The following is a 19,658-nucleotide window of genomic DNA, read 5'->3' on the forward strand; positions in this document are numbered from 1 at the left end:
CCTGAGCCATGTGGCATTTGCATGCAGAAATGTGGGAAAAGTACTGAGCACAAGATCTGCACATAACTGTTACTTGAAGTTGAACTCAACAGTGAATCTGCAGTAACTCACTGTGCTGTCTCAGCAACACAGCTGAGGGGCCAGTCTCCTTTGACACTATAATGAAATCAGAACAATAGTGACCCTCCTAGTAAAAATTAAAATGATATTTTTTAAAACTGGTGATTAAAAAAACAGTCAATAAAAAATACCACTCCATTAACAACTATTTGATCTTCCTTGCCCAGGTCAAATTCGTGTTGTTGATGGTTGGGCAGCATATAAGTACAAAGATATAATGTCATTTAATATACCATACTGTTTATTTAGGGATTACTATTTTAAATGCTTTACATGCATTCTTACTTAATTCTTACAAGTAGCTCAATAATGTGTGTTCTATTATTATCCCCATTTTCAGATAGCAAAATTGGGGCTCCTGGAGGTGCAGACCCACCCCCCCCCCCCTGCGGAGCCTCAGCCGGCTAACTGCCAGCGCTCCGGTTCGGGGGTGTGCACACCTCCTGCCGCCCCTGCTGGTCTGCAAGGCTACGTCATCAAAAGTTACAGTCAGTGCACTGAATGGCTCTTTCTCTAGTGTTTCTGAAATTTTCTCTATTCTACTTTCAGTCTCTCAGACCAGAAAATCCACAGTGTTTTGTGAGACGGGGGTTGGGGGGCGGGGCGACACACAACCAAGAAGTAATCTTGTTTTACTCAACTACCTCATGGCACTACCTTTTGGATAAAAGAAGCATGGAAATTTACATTGACCACTGATACCCACTAACAATGAGCAATAGTCTATTTTCCAATTTCCCTGTGGTTTTTCTTTTTGGAGAACCTTTTTATATTTTCAATCAACTTTTATTTTTTTAAGTACCCATCATTCCTTCAGGATCTCTAAATCCTTAAGCTCTCAGAGTGTTAAATTTGAAAGTGGGGAAAGTGTTATTCCTTCCTTCCTTATTTATCTTTGGGCAAAATTTATCTTGGACTTTCTCAAAGCATCTTGAAATTCACTTCGCATTTCTGGTTCCTTGAGTGGCAAAGTTCTCTGTATTTTTGAGGCACCTAACTGAGAAATCAACCAAAGCAACTGTGAATGCCAGAAGCAGGGGGCTGAGTTATACTGTTGGTGCACTTTTTAAAGAATTCCAGTCAGTCAGAATGCCGTTCTCCAGCCATACCCAAGGCTATTATTCCCGATGCTGTTCATACTATTTTAACAGTTACAGAGTATTTGGAATATTAGATGTATACTACAAGTGAAGAAAAGCCCCATAACTGATTTGTTAATGGTTTACTCTCTTCTTTTTCTATTGGCATGTTCTTTACATGCCCTCAATAAACATTAAACACTCAAGCAACTTACCATCATGGTGGCAAGCAAACCTTTAGAATATCGAAACAGTAGAGGGAAGAACAATGCACCTAATTGAAATGGCAGGGTAATTTGGAAAATAAAATTAAGTTGCTACAAATTCCAAATTCCAGAATAAAAATGTTTATACTCACTCAAATGCAGACTGATACTGGCTTTGAATAATTATTAGACTAAAAAATAGTTGAACATCAACAGCACATTTGACGTGCAGACAACAAGCACAATCTACACATCTCTATGATTTGGGGCAAGATACTTCTCTTGGTGATTTTGTTACTAAAACACAGCTTGTTTGGTCAGCCACCAAACACACAGCTAGTGTTAAAACTTCCAGGGACAATATTCTTCAGAAAATGTAGAACATATTAATGGACAGAGAAGCATGCTGAAGGAAATAAAGGGGTTAAGTGATTCTGCTACTTAGTGTCTTTTTTCCTTCAAAGAAATAAATTTATCACCAAGATCAATTCAAAATGTAATATTCCTGATTCTCTTTGGCAGAAACTAGAGCCAAAAAAAAAAACTTTGACAATTAAAATGAAAATAGAAAAATGTACATGCATCTGGAACTCTGAAATAGAAACAAGTAATGACTCTATAAGATGATATTTATCTGTACACTGAGGGTAACCTTATTATCTACTTAAGTCTATTCCATTTTTGGCAGAGAGGCCACCCATATCTGGCAAAGATAAATTCCATATGCTCTGTAGAGTTATAGCATATTTCCCATAAATAATGTATACAATAGACTGTAAATACATCATACATTTATCTGAACTGTTCAAGAGTGAAGGGCGGGGTGGCTACTCATGAGGCAGCGTCTCCTATAAATGGCCAATTTCAAACAAAAGTAACCTTCAGTGGTGAGTTAGTTATCACAAAGTTCTTAAACTAGCATATTTTTAAGTGGGGGTTTTAAAACAACTCCAGATCTAGTGGGAACTTCCATGTAAATATTCCAACTAAACTCAAAATGCCCCATTTAATTTTGCCGCTTAAGTTTCTATTCTGTTTGCAGCAACATAGCTAATAGGGTCATACCTATTTGCTGCAATTTTTAATTCTCTCTACACTACTGGTTTTTATGATCAGTGAAATAACTAGATTTAAAATGTAATGTGTGAGCTTTTGCCCCATGAAATACACAGGGTTTTTTTTTTCTTCCTTCAGCATGAAAAACTTTAAAATTGCAGTGAGTAGAAAGAAAAGCTATCTTGGAAAAAAAAGAGCCCACTCGCACTAGTCTGCTAGGGCTTCACACTGTAAAAATTGTGAATACCTGCCTGGCTGGTGTAGCTCAATGGATTGAGCGCAGGCTGCGAACCAAAGTGTTGCAGGTTCGATTCCAGCCCAGGGTACATGCCTAGGTTGCAGGCCATGACCCCCCAGCAACTGCACATTAATGTTTCTCTCTGTCTCTCTTTCTCCCTCCCTTCCCTCTCTAAAAAATAAATAAAATCTTTTTTTAAAAAAATTGTGAGCACCTACCCCCAGAGTACACCCCTTTAGAAGCCCTACAGACACATAAACTATTCCCATTTCTTATAAACAGTGTAAGTATGCCTTTATAACCTCAGACATTGTACACCATTTAGCTGGAAATGAAGTTTTCAAGTCACTGAGGAATAGTTTCTGAATAACAGAAAACACTTACAGGTCACAGTTAATTATAGCTTGTCTATCAAATTAAGTTAATGTTCAAGAACACATCCAAATAGTTATAGAGACATTAAGAGGAGTTTTATTGTCAAAGAAATTCTTATTCATTCAGCTTCTAATAATTTTAAAAGAAGAGAGATAAGCCGTTTACAAGTTGGGATGGGATGAAAATCTCTGGGTTTGCAATAAATTGTTCCTTTCATTGTCCTTTGATAACTATGTTGATTTCATTATAAACTTCATTTTCCAGAGTTTCATAATAGTCATAAACACACTTCACTTTAAAGAGTTTCAGTGGGACATAATGTGAATGCAAATGCAGAACTCAATGCAAATCATGGAGGTCTGGGACCAAATATGGACTATCAGTTAAGAATACAGTCACTGAAAACAAACATTTAGGCCTTAAGAGGAAGAACACAAAGGGGCTGATAGGAATCTTTATATCAAGTATTTACAGCCCTGGGGAAGGCAAGCAAGAAAAATTGTTTTCAGCTTTTCACCTAATTGTGAAGCACAGGTTGGGAATATTTGATGACTTTGGTCTCCATTCATTCCCATTCTAAAGTGAGTACCATGCTTCATCTTCTCAGACAAATAAACTCACAAGGTACTCAAAGAGGGAAACCAGATCTAGCAGACTAGCTGGAGATCCAGTCGCAGGCAGAGGAGGCTTACCAAACAGCAGAAAAGAAGAGATCAGAGAAAGAAAGCACTGTAGTTCTGCCTTGCTAAATAACAACCAACAACTCAGATATTTATGAATAATAAACATGGACAATAAACATGCTATCGGTGGGCATTGTGAAGAATAAGGAAAAAATCTACAGAAATGGGAATTCACCAGCAACACAATTAACTTCAAGTTAGCATATATTGTCAGGGAATAATTCTAATATCACTCAAAATATTATTTATTTACTAACTACTATCATCTTAATGAGTCAAAATAATGTATGTTTCAGTGCATTGTGAAATTTAAGACTTTGTATTGTGTCCGCCAACTAAAAAAAGTAGCAAGACTATAAAATGTTACTTAAACGTGTTAAACTCATAAAAAATTGTGGTGGCTTAAAGTATTACCTAGTAAACCTATTAGTAGTAACAATATTTCCTTTCTGTGGATAAATACAATTCCATTTAAGTTTTTTAAAGAACCATAACATTTCACACTCCAGGTTCTTTACCTCATGATTATAATCCTATAATTGTAACTAGAGTCGTGAAAAGTATCAGGGGAAGAATCAATTGTAGAAATGTATTTTCAAGAATTAATGTAAAATTTATTTTTGCAACTTATTTATTTACCCTCCATCTGTTTATAGTAGTGCACGTGTTATGAGAAAGCCGTGGCGTGCTTGCTGCATACCTTAAAGACAGTTAATGACTTAGTTCTGGTTATAATTTGTATTTAACTGTATATACTCATGATACCAATAAACAATGAGTATGTAATTCAATAAATGTAGAAATAAGCTTATTTCACCAGAGAATCACTCTTTATGGTATATTTTAGGAACCCTAAACCAAGAAGTACAGAAATATAAAATAATTTCAAAAGATTTGCACTGTACTGTTTTCCTCTTACAAGAACATATTTCCTAGATTAAGAAATGCTATTTGGAAAGAGTGTTCAGAGAGAGTCTAGTAAAGTGTTGCCAATTGCTTTAATTTTGCACACATGAATGCATTAAACGGATTGAAATTGGATTCTGGTGACAAATATCTAAATGGATATATTCTTGTTTATTTCACATGGTATTCTTTATACCATTTATTAAAATGTCAAATTTCTAAGTGTGGGAAATCCAGAAGTTACCCGATAAAGGTAGACTTCTTGGAAAGGTTATTTAAGACTCCCAAAAGCTTTTCCAAATTTCCATAATCCTGAAATCACAGCACATCAAATTAAGGATAGAGTGAAAAAGTCCCTTTATCATCTACACTCTACACACATCCTCATCTGCCTGACTTTTTCAAAACTAATTTTATACCCACTAGATTTGTTTATAAATATTAATAGCAAGATACCCAAACTTTTACCGAATCCCAAAAGTCAAACGTTGGAATTCTTGTTAAAGTTCAAATGGGGAGGCTGGATCTCATGCTTTGGACCTGACTTTGGAAAGAGGTAGCACAGCCTGACATTTCCCGAGGAGTGAGGACACCCAGCCCCCGGTGGCTGGTGGCAGTGTTATTCTCTCCGGGGTTCTGAGAACCTGTATGTCTGACATCAGTTGTCAGCGACACTGCCACATGGCTTCTGTCTTCATTTCTTTATTTGGAAAAGAATACTTCCCCACAGTTTTGATGTAATTTTTAAATATTAATTTTTTGTGCTCAGGAGAAATGGCGATTTTTTTTGTTCCATAACATAAATTCAAGTACTACTTTAATACAAATATGACAGATATCATAATCTAAAAAAGGCCACATAAAATGCTGCAGTGGCAAACATATAAGACTGTGTCACAAAAACGACTGAGAACCATGTCAGTTTACTATCCTTCAACTATCTCCCTGACAGTGGAGTCAAATAATGTTGAATTATAGACCTTCTTACAGGAAGTCCTATTTCATGCTCATTTTTGATCCTCTCCCTGCTAGGCCCTATAGGAATTTGGCTGAATGCCAACTTTCCTTTAAAAGTTTCTGTATACTTATTTGGGTTGTGTTTGATGATTAAATGATCATCTATTAAAATGTTCGCATTCCATGTTTGTTTGACATATTTACATTTCAGAAGAAAATATTGCTATTGCAATGGAAAGTATAATATTACCAAAATGAAAATACTTCATTTGAAGTCATGTTGACGGCTTTTTTATTTATGACAAGTGTCTTAATGTAACTTGTTATGCACTCTTCACAGCTTCTCCAACTCCACCTATGAGGGAAGGTGAACTAGTTTTACAGCCTATCTACTTGGCCTTAAGAAACCGAGGTTTCCCCTGGCTGGCATAGCTCAGTGGATTGAGCGCGGGCTGCGAACCAAAGTGTCGCAGGTTCGATTCCAATCAGGGTACATGCCTGGGTTGCAGGCCACAGCCCCCAGCAACCCAACATTGATGTTTCTCTCTCTCCCTATCTCCTTCCCTTCCCTCTCTAAAAATAAATAAAATCTTAAAAAAAAAAGAAAAGAAACCGAGGTTTCTACTATGGGACCACAAATAGTCTTTGTTTTTAAGAGCATAGAGTTTTACTGCATAATTTTCCCTCCATCACCCAGCAACAGCTGTGTTTTAAATCTTTGGGACTATGACAAACATTTTAACATTTAAACACTTGAGTGTTTGAAAACATAGTGATTTAAAATTTGTTTATTTTCAAAGCTGGACGATTATAGCATGATATTTCAGTGACTTTTTTGAAGGCAGGACCCACATTATAATCCTCTTTTTCTTCCTCCTCCTTCTCTTCTTCCTCTATTATTTAAGTTTCTCCATGCTTTCTAACAAAATTCTCTAAGTCGGGATTGATAGCAATAGTACACACAACCACTCTATGTATTTCCAAATCGTAAGCCACAGAGTCGTTCTGGTGAGGGAAGGATTGCTGTATGAGTGACCTACTGCCACAGAGCTAGTTAAATAGCTGAACAACAGTTACTGTTACGGGGCTTTACTCTGTACAAAGTAGCATTAGTATCATTGCTTTCTATTAACCATGGAATTTGCACTGGGGACTAAGAGAGTGAGAGGGAATCTGAAAAGGGAATGACTTTTGTAGAACTAACATTTAGACTTTGAGACATTTAACAATGTAATTGACCTCATCCTATCTGCATATACTCTGTGCTTTTTTTCTAGAAAGTTTTTTAAGAGCCCTTATTAAGAATCAATATATCCCTACTCTGAAATTTACACATAAAGACACCCTACAAGGCAATCAGAAAGTAATCATAAAAACACACCTAGTAAACAACTAACTTTTAATTCAAAGGATTCTCAGCTACAAAGGGCCTAGAATGAACATCCCAATTAGGCAATGTAGTGACAAGCAGTCAACACCTTATTATTTAATCATTAAAGAGAACCTTGCCATAATTTTCCCTTTGACATATTTCAAAAAAGAAATTAAGAGTGAACCACATGACCCACAACAACAATCAAAAGGAAAAGCAGATAATTCTGAGACCTCATCGCTAGCAAGGCCTGTGCACCGAGAGGATCCAGGATTAAGGTGTTAAGTGGGACCCTGTGAAGTATTTACAACTTAAATAAGATGTATCCATGCATAAGCATTTAGCAACAAACTGCCTGGGAATGGGATCATTTTCCTGATATCTGTGACCAGTTTCCTTATTTGGATGACAATAAATCGCCTGTATTTCTAGTATTAGCAAGTATCTGATGGCCTCATCTATTTCTTTTTTCTAAAACATCAGATCCAGTTCATCAAGGACATTAGTCTGTCCCTTGCCCTCCCATCCCCACCCCTATCCATAAACACCTCTCTGAAAGAGAAAGCTTAAATCTCCCTTAGATTCACCCCCATCCCACTTGGAAGGGAGGTGGTATTTTTCAGTCAAGTACAAGTTCAGTTTAAAGAATTTTTATTTTAAACTATGCCTTGGAAGCAACATTCCAGAATTTTAAAGTAAAACCATCGCCACCAGGGTTCCCTGGCCCTCTTGGGAAGCAAAGCTCACTGGCCCAGGGCTGCCCTGGGTCCCTGCAGCCGGCAGGGCCGGCCTCTCCAGCCTGGGCCTCACCGGCCTGGAAGCCGTCCCCCCTCCCCTGGGAGCTCACCAGCACTTGGCATTTAACCTGCCTGGCAAGCGAGGCTTTCTGGTTCCACATTACTCTGGGAGCCACACTACTTCTCCCTAGAAGTCAGAGACAAATCTGGATTAACATGCAACAGGGTGCCCGGCGCAGCCTGGCAGCCCTCGCCCTAGAGCTGTTAAATGCAGATTCAGCCGAGGACCCCCCGGAGAGCTGCTGTTGAATAAAAATTGTAATCCAAAGGGACCATTTCTTCGCCTTCCGCTGCTTGTGGGAGAACCGGGGCTGGCACCGAAGCACAGGCCCCGCCAGTTCGCAGCTCGCGACGAGAAGGCGTGGCCACCCAGAAGGCGACCTTAGGGGGGCTGGAGACCCTTCGCGTCTCCCCCCCCCCCTCGACCCAGTCTTGGAGTGGAAAATGCTTAGATTCAAGGAGTGGCCAGCAACAGACAGCCCTGGGAAGGAAGGCTTCACTCGACGGCTCCTTGGAGTGAGTGAGGCCTGCAGTCTATCCGCTGGGCGTCCAGGCTCTTCCCTACCTCACCCCTCCAGGCGCCCAGTTCCACCGCGACCTCCCGATCCCGCGCCCTCCTCCCTTCGGGCCTGCGTCCTTCCCCATCGCCAACCAGGCTCAACCCTAGCCCTGACGCCTCCCGCCCGGGTCCCCATCTACACCCACTGCCCGGTCGCATCCCGGCTCTCACACCACGCCGAGACCTGGAAGCCTCCAAGACCCCAGTCCTCTGGCGTCGGGAGCGCGGGCGCAGAAGCCGCGAGCGTGACCGTCGGGAGAGGGCGCCCGGGAGGGCTGCGCCCGCGTTGGGCCTCAGGGTCTGGGACTGGGAATGAGGGAGAAGACGGGAGGGGGCAAGGGATCACAGTGTCTACTGTGGCCTTAATCTGATGATGATGATGATGATGATGATGATGATGATGATAATGATAATAATAATAATACAAAAAACCAACAACACTACAAGGCCAAGTGGATTTCCACCGACAGAGCCCTCCGGGAAACCGGCTGGTATCAAAGTCGTCGATCCCAAGTCTCTGCGCGGGTGGTAGCCTTCACGCCCTCCGAGGAAAAACGTAAAATAAAATAAACCATGCCGCCAGCAGACCCTAGAGACACAGGGGTTAATGAGCTAACGAGTCCCAGCGCTCGCGCCACACCTGAAGCATCTAGTCCCGGAGCGCACCCTCTGCGGAGGCTCAAACTGGCCGGGCCACATTTGCAGACAGGTGGCGAAGCAGTCCTTCCTGGGCCTGGCCCCAAGGGCCCCGCGCTAGGGGTCCAGTGGCCCGGCACCGGTGAGTATGCTCCAGTGGGGGAAACTGGCGCCCACCTGGCGGCCTATGTGCCTTGTCTCTCGCTCCCCACCTCCCAGAACTGGGGACTCCACTCTGCTTGCGAGGCACAGTCCTTCGTGTGCCGGATGCTCTTCGCTCCTCGCTCCAAAGGGAGCCCAGTTACACTCGCTCCTGGCTCCCGGGAAGCGGTCAATTAGAAAGAACAAACTTGGGTTTGCCGCCCTCCGACCAACTGGGACGCAGGTGAGCCCTAGGGGTCTTGCGAGCGTGCCTACGCACACAAGCCAACAGCGCCACCAGCTCCGCCAAAGCTGCGAAGCCCCCTTTCGGGCGGGGCGGTGGGGGCGAGAGGCACGCTTCTCCTTTTATAGGTGGGGGGAGGAGAATAAAATGCGTATTTTCACCCAACAGAAGTGCCTACCAATCTGCATACCTCCGGTTAAAGCAACAGGGTAACAAAAATTAACCGAAGGAGTTGGGGGGAAAATTCAGTGATGTTATAGCAATTTTGGATCTCCCCCAAAATACCCCATAACTTTGGTCCTTTATCTTTGACTTTAATAAAATAATGATTCGTTGAGAAAATGGGGTATAAATCTTCATTTTGGAGGCAATTAAAGTGTTGATTTCATTCATGCCCCTAAGCTATTCTTGTAATTTGCTCAAATAGCTTTATGTACCCAGCACTATGAAGCTTTTAGAATCCCATTTTCTAGTTAGGCTTGTTGGATTACAATTTTTATTCAACAGCAGCTATACGAGGGTTCCTCAGCGGAACCTGCATTAAACAGCTCAGGGGCGAGGTCTGGTGGGCCGGGCAGTCCGAGAGGTTCGGAACAGGCCCAGCCGGCAGCCGCCTGCAGGTTTCCCACCTCCTCTGGGCCGCGCCAGGACTGCGCAGGCTGGCTCGTCGGTGCACTCGTCTACACTGCCGAAAGTTTGCAACTTGCCAAAAAATAGTAAGGGCCGGCGCCTAGGCGCTTTTAAAGCTCAGCTCCGCCTGCCCTCCACACCTCCTGGGGAAAGGAGTATGCAACCTCTGTCGCGGAGTTCCCCAGAGAAACCCAAGCTGGGGATTTATTTTAAGAGGGTGATGTTGAGAGAAGAAAACTTTGAGATGACACCAAGACTGTGGAGTCGGGCACTCGGGCAAGGACCCTGCAAAATAGCCGCTGGTCAGCAGTGCTCGTGGCAGAATTTGCAAGGAAAGCTGCATGACTGGCGGTCCTTTGGCTTAACAAAGGCAGGCTGATCTCTCCCCCAAGACAGGACTCACGTGCCAAGTAAAAAGAGAAACAACTCTGGGCCTTCCCTTACATATGGAGACACGGAGGAGGCCCCCGCAACCCAAATCTCTAGACGCATTGCAACAATTCGCAACGGAGAGCTGTCGTGAGCCCTGTTTTATCCCACCCACTCCTCACGTTTTCACTTTCATGCTGTTTTTGCAACTCCTTTGGACCAATCCAGAGACATAGCCACTTGGACCGAGAGAGGCACTGGGAGCAAGCAGCGATGTTGGAGTGAAAGAGGGAGAGAAATCCGCCCCCCTTCCCCCCCCCCCCGCGAGGCCCCCCCGCGCAGCAAGTCCAAATAAAAGTCGTTCCCATTCAGCAACGCAGCGAAAGAAGGGCCTGGAGGGAAGACTGGAGAGGAAGGGGCGAAGCAAGCAAAATCCGGCAGCTGAGAGTCAAGGTGGCGCGAGGTCCCCCACCCTCCACACCAAGGGAGTCTCCAAGGTGTCCTGATGCTGACGTTTCCAAAAGCTGCCAACCCAGAGGGCCCAGAGCACGTACCAGATAGAGGATGAGTGGAAAGGAGGAAAAGTCCATATTTATCTGTTTTTATACCCTTGGCCTGGTCTTATTTTTTCTGTGAAGTACAATAAAATGGGCGAGCTTGCAGCGAGCACTGCACAAAGCAATGTTCAGTGAGGTCTAGAAGCGTTCGGCCGAGGAAAACTGACAAGACAGGCTAATGAACCGTATAGACAGGGAGAAAATAGCCAGCATTTGCTAGATTTCAAACCCTCACTGTCTTTCTTAGACCACCTATCTTGGGTTTATGCCTAATAAAATAAAAAAATAAGCAGACCCTACACTTTTCTTTTCTTGAAGATAGAAGGGGGGAAAATGCTTCAGAACAAAGCCCTACAATCAGAGGCGGTCACTGGCAGTTAACACTCACATTATTATAGAGGGTAAATAAAATAAAGACAAAAATTAAAAGCGACAAGAAACAGGTCAAGTTTGCAGGCAAAGCTTTTACAAGCTCATCTCTCCAGGTCGAATCCCAGAGCCAGCCTTAATGAAGCAATAATAGCCACATTATTCAAAAATTTTCATTTCGATGGAAATGTATCTAAAAGGGACTTAATCATATGCAAATAATAAAAGGAGGTGGTAGTGACCCAGCAAGCAATATGCATACAGATTTTTTCCCACAGATGTTGAAATTGAAAAGCACATACCTGGTCAGTCAGATTTGCTGGTCTTGTTATATCTTCACTGTCTGATTTTGATCCTCCTTCTCTATCATCTATCACCAAATCGATAGGCATTTTCCCTTTCAAACAGCTAATATACCGGTGGCAGAAATTGTCACATAATTCGTGTACCTACATTATGACAGAAATAAAAAATGGAAATATAATCAGGAGAGCATAAATGACACTGACAAGTGCAGTCCACCCCCCTTGTGAGACCCAAACTTCCAAATAGGGGAAACACAGGGCAATTGTCCTCCAGAGACCCCCAGATGCATCCAGAATTAGGAATAACTTTCTTTTCTTGCAAAATAGAGATATCCCAGAAAATTGACAGTGACAAGATGATTCACAGGCTACAACGTATTCAACACCCGTGTTAAATTCATCTGCTTCCAGGGCTGTGGCCATTAGAGAGGTGACCTGCGTGGATGACATTTAAGGTAAACTATTTAATTTCATCCAGTGACTTAATCATAGGTCTTTCCCAACGAGTCTAAGGAAAATGCATATATATATAATATACATTACATGTATATAGTATATATATTCTATATATTCAAAGGACCAGTACTGTGGTGGCATAGGATATATGTCTGACAAAACAAGTCCCTGTAATATTTGGAATTAGGGTTTCCATCCATAAGAAGCATATTTTAGTATATTTCCTTTAAAAAAAAAAGGAAATCAAATTGCCGGTACTCATGATATGAAAAAACATCTAGAGCCACAAAAATGTATCAAATTGATTTTTTTAAAGGGAAAAAGATTCCTTCAAAATATTCAGGTGTCAGTGGAGTGGTGTCTTCCAGGCCCCAGTCATCACTGCCATGCAAACATTCACAAGAAACCCCAGTGTGCTTGCAATTCAATGTTAGTTTGAATTACAATGCATTAAGTTTTTATTGCTGAGATTTATAGAACAGCTAGCAAAATTGTGTTATCCCACACCCTTTCTTGAGTGTGAAGGTGGGGTGTGTGCTGTTTCAAGAAATTGACACAACTATCAACTCTGCTTTGTCTCTGCAAAACGTTTAATGTGTCTCTCCCACCACCTCCTCCAGACTCCCTGTCCGCTCCTCCTCCCCAACCCCACCCCCTCTGCCTCTCCTCTGTGTCTGACCTGCGGCTGCTCTCAGACTGTCTTCCAGAAACTCAGTGAAACTAAACAAAACTTCCCCCCTTTCAGAGGTAGCAAAGAAGAGGAGGAAGAGGAAGAGAAGAGGCCACAAAGGTATAACCTGTGAAGCAACTCACAAAAGCATTCTAAACATCAAGGAGATGCATAGAATTGCAACTATCTATAAAAGCCAGAAAGGTATTAAGAATGAATACAATGCTAGGGCGTTTGTGATCCCAGTTTTAGTGGCTGAAATTGTAATTAAACTGCAAAGAGAAATGGACGCTAAGATTGGCCTTGACACTAATTACCAGAAAGAAAGACATTTATGCAAATGTTTCAGAAGCCTGAACTTCAGCCATTCTGAACCCTCCCCCGACCCTGTGTGTTTGGGGATGAGGATGGAAAAGAAAAAGAGTCTAGAGAAATTACCTTCTCTAATTCCAACAGATGAAACCTTAATACTTGTATGGCTTGAATCATCTGCAAAGACACAAAAAGAATGAGTACCCCATTCCTAGCTTGCAGAAAATTGGTTCTTACAGTTCTAGCATCTCCAGCCCACGCATGCCCCCCCTCAGTAAATAGAGTTATTTTGATTTATAGCAATAACACTAAAACTTAATAGCAGCGACTGGGTAGCATCTAGAGGTTTATATTTCTTAAGGAGAAAAAATAGGTAAAACAACGGCAAAGCATCTAAGTGGGGGGTCATAAACACTCTCCTCCCCCATGACTCTCTCCCCTTTCTCAGCCCAAATGCCCCCATCCCACCCCTAAGGGGCCACATCCCTGAACTAGATGCTTCCTGGGAAGGTGTGCACCGAAAGTAGCCCGAATAGTCCCCGAACTGTGGCTCTCAGCACTGCAAACTTTCTGCTGCTTCCCGCACACCTTTCGGGCAAACCGGTGGTCTGGGGGCTGCTGCCGGGTCGCTGCCCTGGTGACGCTACTTGGAGGGCTGGGAAGCCCGAAAAGTTTAAGCACACACGCTGACAGGCCCGGAGATAAATCCCCGCGCTGATTAGAGCTGCGCTGCCCGGCTGTCATAAAAAACAAAGCTCGCGTTTCCCCGCGCCGCTCGCCCGCCCGGCCCCTCTCTAGATAAATTTATTTCCCGGGGATCTTGTCCCGGACCACTTGTCCGTGCACTGAAACATTTGCAGCCGACCTGCAGCGGCGGGAAGACCCGTCTAGAAACCTCGGGGCTCTCAAAGCAAAGAGGGGGAACAGGGGGTAGAGGACCTGGGGGAAGGGGAGTAAGGGGTCAGCTCTTACCAAGTTATCCAGTTCTGGATTAGAAGAAAATAGAGGTTTTTCTGCTCGAATCTAAATACAAGTGAGAAGGGGTGGGGGGAGAGAAAGAAACATTTGCAATCTGGTCGCCTTCCTAGTTTCTTGCCTGATTACTCTGTCGGGGCTAGGATGGAACCTCCGGGAGGGACTCGGGGACACCGAGTCCATCCCGCGCAGAAACGCTTCAGCGGGAACCAAGCCGAAAGCCAGCCCAGAGCTCAGGGTGACTTCCACCAGCAGCTACGCTTCTACAGGAGGCTGTGCAGCTCGCCAAGGCGCAGGCAGCCCCAGCGCGGGGTGTTGGTGATTTTATTTTATCAAGGGAGCTTTCTGCATTAGGCTATGGAGTTTGAGTTGGGATGGATATGGGCGATTTTGAGTCACCCGCAGACGCTGTATGGGAGGCAAGTCTCAGGGCGGTTGTAACAGGCATGGCTTAGGGTGGCCTGTTTGCTGCTTACACTTGCAAATATGCTGGGTGGGGGGAGGGAGGTCCCTGTTTTTTTTCTTTTACTTTCAAACATTTATTTTGCTGACCTGTTTGGCGAACACGGCTATATCTTCATTGAATGACTCTGACGAGCAGACGTCCCCGCCCGCCACCCCCGGCTCGCGGGGGGTACAAGTAGCTAATTCACATTTCTCAAAAATCAGTGCTAAGAGAGGGAAGAGGGGGTGTCTGCAAGAAAATACAACAGTCACAAATAACACAATGGTTAGTCCCAAGTCAGGGGGGGAGAGTGCCCAAGAAAAGCAGCTGGAGGAGCTGGAGGCAGGACCCCCGCCCTGACTCTGTCATCTACTTTCTTCCTCCCCCACCCAGGTGACCGCTCGCCTCCCCTGCCTCCTAGGGCCCCGAAACTGGAGGCCCTAGGCCACCGGCCGTTTCTGAGGGTCGGTGCAGTTTATCTGGCCGGAGAAATTGGTAACATTTGCTAAGAATAAAACCCAAGCGGCCCCAGCAGCCATTTTGAATGAAGTTTCCCACCCGACCAGCCCTAGTCCCTCGCTGTGCGCCCGGGACCCGGAGCAGGAGAGGCGCTGGGGACAGGGGCTGGGAGCGCTCCTGCGAGTGGCTTCCTCGCAGCCTCGCGAAGCCCAGGCTGGGCATCTCGGTGACAGGCGCTCCGCTAACTTGGGGAAAGGACCTCTAAGGCTGTGGGACCGGCTGAGAGGGGGCCGCACCTCCCGATCCCCACCCACGGCCCTGCGAGAGCAAGGGGCGCCTCCTCGGCTCCCTGCACACGGTCCCTTCCCTGCACCATGGCCCCCACCGCCCCCCAAAGAAAGTTCCTGCCCATGGTCCTGCAGGAAAGCCTTTTATTTCGTCCCTGCGGAGTGGGAAGGCAGCTAGTACTGCGAGGGGCCTAGATGTCGCTTATCTCAGCCCGTAAAAGAAGAAAAAAAAAAAGGCTTCTTCTAATGCCCAAGGAGACGTCTCAAGTCTTTTATTAGCTCTCTTAGCTCTCACAGCCCAGCCGGGAATTTAACAGTTTGGGGTCTTTTTCAAAGCTTCCCCAAATGTTCTGTCCCAGAGCCTAAACCATTCGCAGTGAACGCTGCGGAGAGAACGCTGGGATTTAAACAAACCCACCGCACGAGGGACCAGAAAAAATAAAGCAGAAAGGATGTGCTGCTGGGGAGGGTCAATGCTGCATGATTTTTTCAAAAAAGAAATAAAAGTGGCTGCAAAGTCAAAATAGGTCACCAAATTCATCAACACAGTAGGACACAAGGGACTTTCAAAGGATTTTACCAGTCCGGCGTCTACTGGAATGGCCGGGAGAACACGGTGTGAACCGCAGCCAGAAAACAACACAGTCCATAGCACCCGGCATCTACTTCTAAATCCTTCAGGTTTCGCCTTTGATCACAAAGTACGAAGACGACGACAAGTTTCTTAGCGTCTGTAACAATTCACACAGAGCTCCTCTCCTTGACTACAGTGGTCAGACCTCATACATGCAAAGCTTGTTTCCCTTGCCTGACCTGCAACTGTCCTCCCCTGATTTTATTGTGCGGTGGCAGAGCCAGCGTTCGGTGACTGAGTAAACTTAGCAAGTCAGAACAATCGATGGCTTAAAAGATTTTCCCTTAAACTAAAAGTTTCGTTCCAACACAAAGGAGTCTAGTTAGAAACCCCCAACGCTTTCCCAGGGCGGTGGAGCGAGCCAGGGCTCCAACCCGCTGAGAAAGGACAAGGGACCTGGGGCAACTTCTCCCGCACCGCGACCCCTTCTCCGGCTCGGCCTCGGCTGAACCAGACGCTGCTGGGCAGCCGCGGAGTGTGTGTGCAGAGGGGAGCGTCCGGGATGGCAGGTAGCCTTTCCAGGTTCTCCATGCAATACGAATGAAAAGTCACCAAGTAATGTACCTCCAGTCCCGAGAGCTCTGGCTTTCCCCTTACCAAGGGCAAAGGGAAACAAGGGAGGCACGGCTTCTCAGCTATTTAACCTGCTGCTCACTGTACCTACCCATAAATGGCATCTTTATCTCTCTTTAAAGCGTCATTGACGGAGGAACCCATGCTGGGGGCCATGGCGTTGGTGTGAGCTGTGTGCGGGTACTGATGCGAGTGCAGAGGAGGCCCATGGTTCAGGTGGTGAACCGGCTGCATGGATCTGGCCGCATGCGGGTCCCCATACATCGTGGAGGGGATGCCTACTCCGTCCATACCCCCGTAATGGGGTAGATCGTCGTACTGCATGACAAACAAGAGAGAAACAAGGTTCAGAAGGCCAGGCGGGCAAGCGGGGGGAAGGCAGGGCACGGAGCTTATATAATGTCAGACCAGCTGGATCCTTCAATCTGGAATCCAGTGGCCTTGCATCTCTAAAAGTTGAGATTTTTCATTAAAATGATTTTTGAAGTAAAAATTTTAGGATTCTTGGTTAGTCCCGGCTAGGATGAATGGTCTTGTCCTAACTTGTGTCCCTATCAACTACTTCAGAAATTCAGAATCCTTTCACAAGAAAAGAAGGAAAGAAAGGGAAGCATTCTCCCCGAGGGCAGAAGGTAAAATGTGCATGTCTCTATGGGAGGAAATTCAAAATCACAATAATAAAACATGCCAGGACAGTGCAGCAAACCCACCTAGTTTCACAGCCCCTTCTCACCAGGGGGAATTTTTTAAAAGTTACGGTGGGAACTGCTTCGCCAAGCACGTGAATTCAGAGAGGCTTCTTATTTTAGTCCCCTGCCAGCAAGAGGTTAGGCAGTCCTGCAAGACACTGCATTTCTTTTGCTTTCCAAGACAAACTCTGTGAAATTATACAAAATTAACTGACTCCCTTATAAGTGAAATTCAGAGAAGGGTAGCTTTTCTTGTACATTACAGCTGAATTTAGAATTGGGCAATTTCCACCCCAATGGTAAAGAAAATCTATAGTTGGAACAGTTAGTTATTCTATTTTCTCTACTCCTAGGAACTTTCTCCCCAGACTAGAAGTCAAGAAGGCAAATGCTGCTCATCAGGTTTAAAACAAATTCAAAAGCAAATGTACATACAAACTCCCATCTTTCTCTTCTAGAAAGACTACTTTCATATTGATTGTCATTATTTTTGTGTGTAAAATTTAGCTATTTAAATCTTTCTCATTGGTTCACTCCAGGCAAGTTTTTCCCCCCTCCAGATTTGCAGGCATCAACAGTGAAATGATTTTCAAAGAAAAGAGGAATTGCCACTTTCATCTCCTTAGAGCCAGAGGTGTGAAAAGAGTTTGGAAGAACGCTGACATTTGCTTGAACCAAAGGAGCAAAGAAAAATGTGTCAGCCTAGTAACTTTCTTTTGCAAACAGGGCTTTGAGGGCCAGGACACAAATTATGCAAGGAAGGCTTTTTGTAGATGTCCCTTTCTTTTAAGAAACTACCTCAGTTGGGTTGTCATTGTCTCACTTTACTCTCACTACATTTCCATTCAAATAGGAATATTGGGGAAATTAGTATTGCATTTTAAAAGTGAGTAGTTGTGTGCTTAGTATCCAATTAGTGCAGGGCTTGTCTAAGATAAACTTTCTAAGTATTAACTTGCATAAAAATCCATGCACATTAAAATTTTAAAAGATGATTGTTTTCCGACCCAAAAAACCATTGTACCATGACAAAGTTATTTGCTCAAAAAAGCTAAATACTCCTAATGATATTAAAGATGAACATAATCAATAACATCAGAAGTTTCTAGCTGTTCATTTTAGTTTATAAATAGCTCTGAACTTCTGTTCTCTGAACGGTTTACATTATAGCATTAGATATCTAGCATTTTCTTTGTTTTCTTTTTTATTTTTTTAACCACATGATTGCCTGAGCTTGTATTTTCATTTATATAGCTGCTGATTAGGAATCTGTAGAAAACTTGATTACTCGAATTAACATGTAACATACATAAGTCCACAAATGCATTGAATAAATACTCTCGCTTTAGGCCACAGCTATAGGAGCCTCATTCAAAAAGACAGAGAAAAAAAAGAAAACTTTTTAGCAGCGTCTTTCAGCCACGTTTCAATTTAATCTCACATTTGAGTTCCAGAATTGTTTTTTAATACGTACCCTTTGCGCCATCGGCCTCCCTGGCTCCCTTCCTACTTCAACTTCTAATATATCCTCTGTAAGGCCAGTGTGAAAGAAAACAAACACGCAAGCTCCCCCGGAAAAAAATTTTTAAAAGCAGGACGAAAAATCCCTTAACGTCTCCAGCAACGTGAGCTACTAGTCCCAGATCTTCGGTCTACGGGACCTGAAGCAAAGCTCCCGAGTCACTGAGCATAAAAGCGCTCCGTTTCCAAGACAGCAGCGGGGGCAAGGAAAAAAAAAAAAAAAAAGCAGATCTTCTCTCCCCCAAAAATCAGTTAAAAAAAAAAAAAAAGAGCGCCCCTCAGACCCAACTACCAAATCTCATGGCTTTCTGCCACTCCGGCTGTCAATCACAGGCGAGGTTGTCAACGTGGTGAATGAATGATCATCCGCTCTGTCTTCTTCTGGTCAGAACACCTCAAATGTTAATATTCAAATGCACAAAGCCCTAGCGCTCGCTCCTCTTGAATCAGTCCTAATTCCTAATCAGTTTCTCTCTCCTCTCGCTCGCTCGCTCTTTCTCTTTCTCTCTCTCTCTCTCCCTCTTTGCAACTGCTGCACTGGAAGGAGATTAGAGGAGGAGGGTTAAAAAAAATGTCTGTCTGAGTTTGTCTTAAAGGAGCCACAATCGATGCTGCCCGCTCGCAGTCCCCGCGCGTGTGTAAAGTGTGTGTTGCACAGGCGGAGAGGTGGATTCCGACCAGAATGCTAGAACCCGGAAGTAGTGGTGGCCATAACAGGTCGCGTCTTACACAATGCAGCGGGCTGCAGCAAGTCGGCCGCGCGGCGGGGGTGGGCGCGCGGCGCGAGCTCCGGCCGCCCGCGGCGGCGGCGGGCGCTGCCTTCCCCCGCACGCCCGGGCGCGGGCCGCCGCGCGCCCCGGGCACCCGCGCGCCCTCGCAGCCGGCGAGTCCCGGCCGCCGGCTCGATTTTCCGTGTTCTTCGCTCTCCCTCCCCCTCCAGACTCGCTTCCTAAAGCTGACGCTTGAAATAAATTGGGAATAAACGCGGGCAGGCAGCAGCGGGAGTTATTTTGCACAGGGCTCCGCGCAGAGACTTCA

At 44.6% G+C, this 19,658-nt stretch overlaps 1 protein-coding gene across 5 annotated transcripts in view; it reads right to left on the bottom strand.

Moving 5' to 3' along the window:
- MEIS1 (Meis homeobox 1) overlaps positions 1-19,286 on the bottom strand; it is a 129,960-nt gene extending 110,674 nt beyond the window's left edge. For 4 of the 5 annotated variants that reach the window (XM_045828058.1, XM_045828057.1, XM_045828060.1 and 1 more), the window contains exons 1-6: positions 18,574-19,286; positions 16,502-16,728; positions 14,565-14,706; positions 14,010-14,060; positions 13,164-13,214; positions 11,597-11,743 (exon numbers count right to left, since the gene is read on the bottom strand). In XM_045828058.1, the coding sequence (XP_045684014.1) occupies positions 11,597-11,743; positions 13,164-13,214; positions 14,010-14,060; positions 14,565-14,706; positions 16,502-16,728; positions 18,574-18,585 (630 nt within the window). In that variant the 5' untranslated portion in view covers positions 18,586-19,286. Of the gene's footprint in view, positions 1-11,596; positions 11,744-13,163; positions 13,215-14,009; positions 14,061-14,564; positions 14,707-16,401; positions 16,466-16,501; positions 16,729-18,573 lie in introns of those variants that run through there. The other variant, XM_045828061.1, reaches the window with a different exon arrangement.
- Between the last annotated feature and the right edge of the window lie 372 nt (positions 19,287-19,658).

This window comes from Phyllostomus hastatus, unplaced genomic scaffold (assembly GCF_019186645.2).
Source record: "Phyllostomus hastatus isolate PE091 unplaced genomic scaffold, TTU_PhHast_1.1 phas_scaffold_78, whole genome shotgun sequence".
Classification (NCBI taxonomy): Eukaryota; Metazoa; Chordata; class Mammalia; order Chiroptera; family Phyllostomidae; genus Phyllostomus; species Phyllostomus hastatus.